The following is a 9,892-nucleotide window of genomic DNA, read 5'->3' on the forward strand; positions in this document are numbered from 1 at the left end:
TTTTTAGCACCTGAGGGCGGAGGCCATGGAGCCATCCTCAGCGCCCAGGGCCAGCTCACTCTAATCGAGCCATGGCTGCAGGAGGAAAAGAGAAGAGAGAGAGAGAAGTGAGAGATGGAGAAGCAGATGGGCGTTTCTCCTGTGTGCACTGACTGGTAATTAAAACATGGGACATCCACAAGCCAGGCTGATGCTCTACCACTGAGCCAAGGGGCCAGGGCCTATTTCTCCCATCTAAATATAGCTACTATCGATGCAAACTAAATATAGTTATTAGCTATGCAAAGAGTTTAGTGATCATTACTAATATAATTGCCATCCTTAGAAAAGATTTACCAATTGCTACATTTCAAATACTTGACTATTGAGTTTCAGGCTTTTTTATATATACAGAAACAGTATTTTGATGACATAAACTACATAAACATATAAATTACATTAATGTTCACACTAAACAAAGTCCTTTACATGAGGTTAATATACGTAGCACATTCTTCTCTTTAAAAAAATCACAAAGAAACCCATCATCTTTTTTAAATGAGCTCCTTTTGGGTCTAATTTGGTTTGGTCAGCAACCAACTCACCAACCCACAAAAGGTAACTGGAAAACGTTCCCCAGTCAATAACGATCTCCTTGCCCCTTGCCAGTTAAATATTTGAGTATATACACCAGTTAACACAGAGTTTAACAACCATTACACAGTTAATGTTTCTCAAAATCTAGTTTCTGCTACTAAATTAGCTTTAAGGAAAAAGTTAAAATTACTAGGCCTCAAGTCAGAAGACCTGCATTCAACTCCTGATGCTACAATCTACCAGTTGCACAACCAGGAGCACATGACCCATCTGGGACGGGTTCATCTGAGAAACCCTGCTCAACAGACTTTCAAAAAAAAACCACCTTACCAAGTTTTGAGGAGTAAATTTTTAAAATGTAAATGGTACCACTCAAGTATGTATTACATGCAAACACCAAAAGCCTCATTTCTTAAAAAGGTTTGGGCCCTGGCCCAGCGTGTGGATGTCCTGGGTTCTATTTCCAGTCAGGGCACACAGAAGAAGCGACTATCTGCTTCTCCTCCCTCCCCCTTTTTTCTTCCTCTCTCTTTCTTCCTCTCCCACAGCCATGGCTCGACTGATCTGAGTGAGCTGCTCACAGGCGCTGAGGATGGTTTCAAGGCATCTGCCCCAGGCATTAAAAAAAAAAAATCGCTCAGTTGCTCAGCAACAGAGCAATGCAATGGCCCCAGACGGCCAGAGCATCTCCCCCTCATCAGCTTGCCAGGTGAATCCCAGTCAGCCACATTCAGGAGTCTGCCTCCCCTCCTCTCACTAAAAAAAAAAAATAAGAAAAAAAAAAGTTTGCTAGAAATTTTAAGTTCCCTTAACTTGCTTAAAATTCATATAAAATCGGAAACAATGCCATAATACACGAGTAGCAAGTACTGCAAAAAGTAACAGCAAAAAGGCCCTGGCCGGTTGGCTCAGTGGTAGAGCGTTGGCCTGGCGTGCAGAAGTCCCGGTTCGATTCCCGGCCAGGGCACACAGGAGAAGTGCCCATCAGCTTCTCCACCCCTCCCCTCTCCTTCCTCTCTGTCTCTCTCTTCCCCTCCCGCAGCCGAGGCTCCATTGGAGCAAAGATGGCCCTGGCGCTGGGGATGGCTCCTCGGCCTCTGCCCCAGGCGCTAGAGTGGCTCTGGTCGCAGCAGAGCTACGCCCCGGAGAGGCAGAGCATCGCCCCATGGTGGGCGTGCCGGGTGGATCCCGGTCGGGCGAATGCGGGAGTCTGTCTGACTGTCTCTCCCCGTTTCTAGCTTCAGAAAAATACAAAAAAAAAAAAAAAGTAGCAGCAAAAGATAGAAGGTGGGGGGAATCTTCCCTAAATAAAAAATGAATTCAAATTAAGTTCTGAAACAATAAAGGGCTATACATCCAAATGAAGAATTTCAATTTTAAGCAAACCCTAGTTCATTCAGGTTCAGTTAAGTAAATTCATCATCTTTTTTTAAACCTTCATCATGGTTTTCAGATATTTTTCTCAAAAAACACAACAGGAATATTAGGCAAGTAGTTTATCCCCAAAATGCTTATGTCAGAGCAACAAACATCGGAGCAAGAATATCTGGCAAATAATGTGACCACCTATGGACTGTAAAGGTAAAGTCCCTAAAGCTCTGGATAAGACATCATAAATATCAAAAGGAGCAATGCACATTTTGAGATTATAAATACCGTATTTCCCCATGTATAAGACACTCCCATGTATAAGACATATCTTAATTTATGGGCCCAAAATTTGAAAAAAAATGTATTACATGAAGTTACTGAACTCAAGTTTTATTCTTCATAAAATTCATACAACTCCTCATCACTGTCAAAATTTCCATCCATTAGCTTGTCCTCATCTGTCTGATGACAAATCACTGTCTTCAACATTGAGTGCAAAAACAAGTGCGAAAAAGCAGGAAATGCAAGTAAAAAAATCTACAACTACTGTATAAGACACACCCAGTTTTTAGACCCCAACTTTTTCAGGAAAAAGTGCATGGGGAAATATGGTGATCTCTAAGCAGAAGTCCAGTTGTAAGCCAAGGTCAGCAATTTTAGAACGGGCTTGAATTCAATCCTCTTCAAAATCTGTTATAACTGCACCTGAGCAATATCAATTTATATAGTTGCCACAGGCAAGAAATTTTGAAGGCTGCTGACCCTTTGTAAGCAAGGAGCAAACTACCATGAATTAATTACAGTTTAAAATTACCTTCATGGGAGTTCAGAAGCAAACCCCTGTCTTGAAACTACACTGACACTAAATTTTCCTCAAAACTTTAAAGGCACCATAATAAAGCACAAGACACCAAATCTTAGATTCTAGCCTAAGTTCTCATGTTGCTGTGAATAAACTTGGCATTTAATGTTTCATTCATTTCTTCTGTGAAGTAGAAAGAGCAGAGATTATTTCAACAAATATAAACTATATAGGACAAAAATTAGATTCATTTTTTTTTTTCCGACAGAGAGTCAGAGAGAGGGACAGACAGGAAGGGAGAGAGATGAGAAGCATCAATTCTTTGTTGCGACACCTTAGTTGTTCACTGATTGCCTTCTCATATGTGCCTTGGGGGGGGGGGGTAGGATCCAGCAGAGCGAGTTACCCCTTGCTCAAGCCAGAGATCTTTGGGTTCAAGCCAGCAACCAGGAGGTCATGTCTATGATCCCACACTCAAGCCAGTGACCTCACGCTCAAGCCTGTGACCTCAGGGTTTCAAACCTGGATCCTCCATGTCCCAGTCCTATGCTCTTATCCACTGTGCCACTGCCTGGTCAGGCAAAAAATTAGATTCTTAAAATGAAACATCGCCAACCTTTTGCTGTACAAGTCAAATAAAACTACACATGTAAAACTGCTCAAGAACAATGGTTGCCCCATCTTAAACACTTGGTATTAGCTATTACACTGATTTTAATCAAGTAGAAAAATACATTTAAAAACCAGACCATCAAACTGAATATTTAATAACCCAAATCTTATCTATTACCCAGACATTAATTTAGCCTACCAGATAATGCAGCGGGGAAAATAAGTTTTAAGACCTCTCTGCTGGCAGGTTTTTATGTTAACATTTAGTCTAAAACAGTCTTTTATTTATTCCAGAATAAATTAACATTAATATTTTTTTAATTCCTTTCTTGCCTGACCTGTGGTGGCGCAGTGGATAAAGCGTCGACCTGGAATGCTGAGGTTGCCGGTTCGAAACCCTGGGCTTGCCTGGTCAAGGCACATATATGGGAGTTGATGCTTCCAGCTCCTCCCCCCTTCTCTCTCTCTCTCTTTCTCTCTCTCTCTCCCTCTCTCTCTCCTCTCTAAAATAAATAAATTTTAAAAAAAAAGAAAAAAAATAAATAAACTTAAAAAATAAAAAATAAGCCCTGGCCAGTTGGCTCAGCGGTAGAGCGTCGGCCTGGTGTGCGGGGGACCCGGGTTCGATTCCCGGCCAGGGCACATAGGAGAAGCGCCCATTTGCTTCTCCACCCCCCACCCCCTCCTTCCTCTCTGTCTCTCTTCCCCTCCCGCAGCCGAGGCTCCATTGGAGCAGAGATGGCCCGGGCGCTGGGGATGGCTCCTTGGCCTCTGCCCCAGGCGCTACAGTGGCTCTGGTCACCGCAAAGCGACGCCCCGGAGGGGCAGAGCATCGCACCCTGGTGGGCAGAGAGTCGCCCCTGGTGGGCGTGCCGGGTGGATCCCGGTCGGGCGCATGCGGGAGTCTGTCTGACTGTCTCTCCCTGTTTCCAGCTTCAGAAAAATACAAAAAAATAAAATAAAATAAAATAAAAAATAAAAATAATTCCTTTCTCCAAAAAAAATATTGGTTACTAACTCTTCATACAAATCTTTCACTTCCATTTGTTTCCAATCACTAGTCAAGCCTAAATATCCAAGTATATAAGCAGTGTCATAAATCCTAGATGTACCTTTGAAAAACGCTGTTTGGAGCCCATCACCAGAACTGTTTTGACTAGCTATTACACCATTTGTGAATGCAGATAACACCAAAGTGTAAATGATCTTGAATCCTAGGAAAACAACAGATTTAATCATCAAAAAGCAGGACACGTGAAAGAGAGAGAAGACATGACTGGAGAAAGAAACCCAAATCCTCTACTCCCTGTCTACATAATCTTGGGAAAGCCACTTGATCTCTGAGACTCAGTCTCTTTATTTATAAAATGGGAATAATCTTACTCCTCTCACTAGTTTGTCTGGAAGCTCAAATGAGAACACACACAGAAAAGTACTTTATAGCCTAAAATGTAATACAAACATATTATCTACAACAGTATTTTTTGTTGCTGAATGAGCAGTAACAGTTCCTTAAAACACAAATTATATTCTCAATATAAACTTTTGAACTCAAAGTAAACCACTAATATTATTCAAATTGCTATTTAAAAAAAAAAAAACTTGCCTTAGATTGTGGTCTCTTTCCATTTCTCATGCTAAACTTCTCCTTCATTTCTTCTAAAACTATCTTCAGTTTCTTTTCTTCAGGTGTCCCTAAGTATTTTTGGTTCACACGAAGATAGCAATGCCATTTGGCTGATTCAAAGCCCCAATGGCAAGTCCTTTTGTCAGGTGATCTGTGAGAATGCATCACAAATGTCTGGGGCGCAAACATTCCACAGCACTCCAAACACTGAATACAAGGAGCATCAGGCTGAATATAAAACTGGGGTGCAAATAGACCCTGACATTTGCCCAAGCATTCATGTTCCACTTCAAAGGCACTGCCAGTTTCCTTTAACTGAGCCAATGAGTTTTTAGCAGGAAGTACACTACCATTTCGAGGAAAAGTGCGTGGCCGCAATAAAGCATTACATAGTCTCTGTGCATCAGTTAATGTGATCAGCCCACAGGATGGGGCATTGAATGGAAGTATTCCCAAGACCTTTAAGATATGAAGCTGGTCTGAAGTACACCTTGAACAATAGATGTACAATTCGTCACACACTGTATTTATTTGCTGGAGTGAAAATTCTCGTAGAACAGAATTTAAGACTTGGGGCAAACAGAGTCTCTTTTCTCCTCCAACCTGAAAACAAGAAATCGACTCCCCTTCCAACACAGTCTGAGTGAGTTCTGTGGAGCTATCAGAAGGGATGAGCAGTGGACCAGGAAGAACCTGAGGAGATGGAAGAGGCAGAAATACAGTAGGTGACATGCTTTCTTGAGAATACCGAGCAGAAAATGCTGCTGGTCCACCCAGAGAGCTCTGACTACTTAAGTGGAATTGCGCCAAAGTGTGTTTCAAACTGGGATTTAAATATAAAGGTTCTGGCACCGGCGTACAGGTGCGCTTGACATGCTCTCCATCAACTCCCATTGGCACTTCATAGTCATCCAAGTGTTCTTTCTTTACTGTTGGCACCTTGTTTATCATTTTTCCATTTGCATGAATGTCCATCATCATTTTTTTCACTGGAGGGCTGCCATCATCTCCTATCCCATTCATTTTTTTATTTGAGCCCTGAATCAAAGAGAAATTTGTCTGTAGGTTTTCCATTGTTAAAAACTATTGTGTTAAATAAGAAAGTCTGACACTTGCATTATTTAGCTACTTATTTACAGATGAAAGAGTAATGTATACCAATAGGTATGGTAACTTACATATGGTAAGTTACAGAAAATGGTAACTTATAGAAAATTTAAATTTCCAAAGAGGGATCTCCCTACAATAGACTTTGCAAACTTTCTTTTGGTTCCACTTATACTCTAGTATAATTTTCACTGCAAGTGCTATAAAATTTGTCTCCAATAAAAAAAGAATTTTAAAAAGCACACTTCTGAGGAAGCCTTTGTTTTTTTTTAATTCTTCAGATATATGTATTAAAATAAAGTTACCAATTCTCTCAATTCAAGATTTCCAGGCTTGGTTTGGTTTTAAGCAAAACAAGTGAAAATTTTATGAAATCACTTGTGTTATAAACTCTGGACATTAAAACAAGTCAAAATGATGCACTTAAATTTAATTTTTGGCACTAAGACACCAAAAAAAGGAAGAAAAGTATCTTCTCTAAAAATGATGATCTCTTAAGTCTGTGTTGACAAACTGAAGGCTTGTATAAATCCTCACACCAGTAAGAAGAGCCTCTGACTCCACCTGAACTTCTACAATTTAAAGATGAGTTAAACAAAAATTGCCCAGTTATCTTCAAGGATTGCTGTTCAGTCTTCTTTTAATCTGGAAGAGAAGGGGGGTGGGGGAGAGTTACATTTGAATTTGCTCCAGAGGCCAAAGGGTCAGTTTGAAACCAGTTTCTTAATCTTAAACTGAGTTCACTTTACCAAAGGTGACACTTGAGTGATTTATTTAACTGTAACACCAGTTAACTAGAAGAATCTTCATTTAAATAGGAAAGCAATCTGGAGAACCAGAAAAGGGAGCAATAATACCCCTGAAAAGGGAGAGGGCTACTCCAACTCAAAATAGAAAGAACCTTAAACAGATCATCTCACTCAAAACTCAGTACCAGAGGCTTCTACTTACACCATTTTAAGTAAAATAATCCATTACTTCATCTCCAGTTTCATTAAATACGAGTTAACATATCTACATATAACGAAGTTATGATCTTAAGTGCATTAATTTATTTAATCAATGTATGCTATCTTTCTGAAATGACTATAGGCAAAAAAACTAACCTCTCTTTAAAAGGTTAGCGAATTTGCTTAATGGGAGCCAAAAAGCTATGGCCTCCACACCTGGGAATCTTCATCCTTGAACAAGACTAATACGGGACAAAAAGCACAAAGCAGACAGACCTCACAAAGAATGTAAATGGAGGAAGAGGGAAGAAGGAGATTCTTCTTCCACTTTCTTACTGAGAGAATATCCCAAAAAATCCAGTAAGTAGACATTTTTGTCTCCCAAACTCCCAGCAATTTACCATAAAAGAGACCCAAAGGGTTAAAGAAAAGCCACTAGACAACGTACAGACTCGCCCACCACAGGAACACCTCAGCCAGTGGAAGAGGGCAGAAGGCACGACCTAGAATGAGGGAGTCCCCCAAACCCTGAAACCCTCCGCTCACGCAAAGCCACCCACCCATCTCAAACCCGAGGGGGAGGAGGAGTGGACAAGGGACCCAGAACACCCTGGGGTTCGCAAGGGGGTAAGGGGAAATGGAGGAAAGATATCCGTACCAACCCCCACCCGCGATCTAGGGACAACCCCAAGTGCCCTCCTACCGCGGCCCAACTGCGGAGGCCGCACGGAGGGCTGTGGAAATCCCCCGCGCACCCGCTCCCCGGGAAGTTCTCGGGTGTCACCCAGCACCCCTAAGGCTGTACTTACGCCCGCCCGGGGCCAGAGAGAAAGGTCAGCGAGCGGGTGGGGAGCCGAGCCGGGATCCCCACCCGCCGCGCGCCGACCGACCGGGTTGAGCCCAGGGCATCCCCGCGGAGCGCAGACGGGTGGCGGGGAGAGGAGGGTGGTGACGGGTGTCCCCGGCTCCCAGGTTCCGACGGCTCGGGTCAAGTGCAGCGCCCTGGCCCTGCCCACGCCCACCGCCGGGGTCAACGGGGTCTGATCCGCCGTAGGACCCCCGCCCCGCTTGGCCCCGACCCCACCCGGGACTCACGCCTCCGGACCCCCGATTCCGGCCTCCACGCCCCAGGGAAGCTCGATGAGCTTTGTTAACTCCACGCTACCCCCGCCGCAGAAGCCGCCGAGCTCGCCGGGTGTCGCGAGCCCTCTGCCTCCCGCCGCGTCCCCTCGTGAGCCGCAGCCGCACCTGTGCCGCCCGCCGCCGCTCGCCCGCTCCCTTCAGCTGTGCCGGCGCCGCTCCGAACCCCACACACATCGCTACACACAGCCCTCTGACGTCACCGAGCCCTCGGCCCGCCCACGTCACTGCGGAGACACACAGCTTCCCGCAGACGCCGCCGCCGTCTCCGGCCGCCCAGGGGAGCGCAAGGGCGGCGGGGAAGGGGAGAGGAGGAGGGGAGGGAACGGAGCCAGCGGCGGCGCGCGCGCACGGGCCCGGCACCTTCGCCGAAGCCCCGGCGGCTCCCAGTTCCTCGGGGACGCGCGCGCCGTCCGGCCTATTGTGGCTCCTCAAGCTCCCCCGCCCCGCGGCTGCGCGCGCCCGCCCTTCCCCCCAGGCGCGCACCCGGCACTCCTGGCCCAGCGCGCCGTCTGGGCGGCTGGCGCGCGAAGCTGTCTGCGGTGCACCCGGCGCAGACAGGATGTGCCTTCCCGCCCCACCCCCACCGCCTCCGCCGCCCTCCCTCCTTCCTTCCTCCAGTCGCCCAGCCGGCTGTCTGGGCCGCCACCGCCCCGCCCCACCCGCTGCTCCGTGGTGGAGAGCCAGACCCGGGGGCGCCCGGGAGAGAGGGGGCAGGGCGGCCGCGCGGTGCACTGGGCGCGACCCCTGCAGCAGGCCGGGCGGAGGCGGGGCTCGTCGGGCCGAGCGCCGCCGCCCGAGGTCGGGCTCGAGGGGCCCTCCCCCCGCGGGGCCGCAGCTGGGCCGCCCCGCCCCGCCCCTCGCGCGGCGCCCCCGGCGTGGGCCCTGCTCCCCGCCCCCACGGGGCCTCCCGCCTCCGGCCGCCCCGCCAGCTGCCTGCTCCTAGCCCCTCCCCGGCGGCCCCGCCCGGCCCAGGCGGCCTCCGCCTAGACGCCTTCCTCCGCTGACCTCCACCCGCCTTCGGGCCGGGCCGGAGTGCTGGCCCGAGTGCCGGTGAAAGCGGGAGAAAACAGTTTTACCCCTACTTCTCAGCCTCCCTCCTCAGCGGGCTGCTCTCTGCGTTCCAAACCATAGGTAAAAATGACATGTTTCTACAGTGTATACTGAGGGGGGTTTGTTTTTTTGTTTTGGAGGGAAACTCGAAACGAGAGGTGGAAAGATAGGATTTAAGAGCTTCCAGCTGTGACCCTCAGGGTGGTCTTTCTGGTCGAGGTTCCCAGGATTAGCAATTAGCGTATAGAACTCTGCGGACTTGCCCTGTCAAATTTCGAAACACCAAGAAATCCCCTTTTCTCCCCCCACCCCGACCGCAAGAACAGAAATAGTCCACCGAGTCGCAGTGCACAGAATTCGGAGGACTCAAGCTTTAACCCTTTTTTTTCTTTTTGCCCGTTTTCGAACAATTTGTCCTGGTTTTACTTCGAGGTGGCGCATATGGAGCCCACGTTTGAAGTCAGCCGTAGATATTTTTCCCCCTTTTTCCTCCCAAACGGCCTACCGAAGGCTCACAAACTTCTCATTCCCCCCACTCCCAAATTCCTGCCCCCACACCGCCATCACAATGCTCGCGGGTCGTGCCCTCTCTCCCCCCCCCTCCCCTCCTTGACTGCCTCCTTGCCTGAACATGAATAATGCCGCAGCACTTCC

At 47.2% G+C, this 9,892-nt stretch overlaps 1 protein-coding gene across 5 annotated transcripts in view; it reads right to left on the reverse strand.

Moving 5' to 3' along the window:
* SKIL (SKI like proto-oncogene) overlaps positions 1-8,645 on the reverse strand; it is a 32,198-nt gene extending 23,553 nt beyond the window's left edge. The window contains exons 1-3 of one of the 5 annotated variants that reach the window (XM_066346897.1): positions 8,294-8,645; positions 6,635-6,740; positions 4,964-6,026 (exon numbers count right to left, since the gene is read on the reverse strand). In XM_066346897.1, coding sequence (XP_066202994.1) covers positions 4,964-6,011 — 1,048 coding nt within the window. In that variant the 5' untranslated portion in view covers positions 6,012-6,026; positions 6,635-6,740; positions 8,294-8,645. Of the gene's footprint in view, positions 1-4,963; positions 6,741-8,140; positions 8,248-8,293 lie in introns of those variants that run through there. The other 4 variants (XM_066346896.1, XM_066346894.1, XM_066346893.1 and 1 more) reach the window with 4 other exon arrangements.
* Positions 8,646-9,892: the final 1,247 nt, after the last annotated feature.

Source organism: Saccopteryx leptura, chromosome 8, assembly GCF_036850995.1.
Source record: "Saccopteryx leptura isolate mSacLep1 chromosome 8, mSacLep1_pri_phased_curated, whole genome shotgun sequence".
Taxonomy (NCBI): Eukaryota; Metazoa; Chordata; class Mammalia; order Chiroptera; family Emballonuridae; genus Saccopteryx; species Saccopteryx leptura.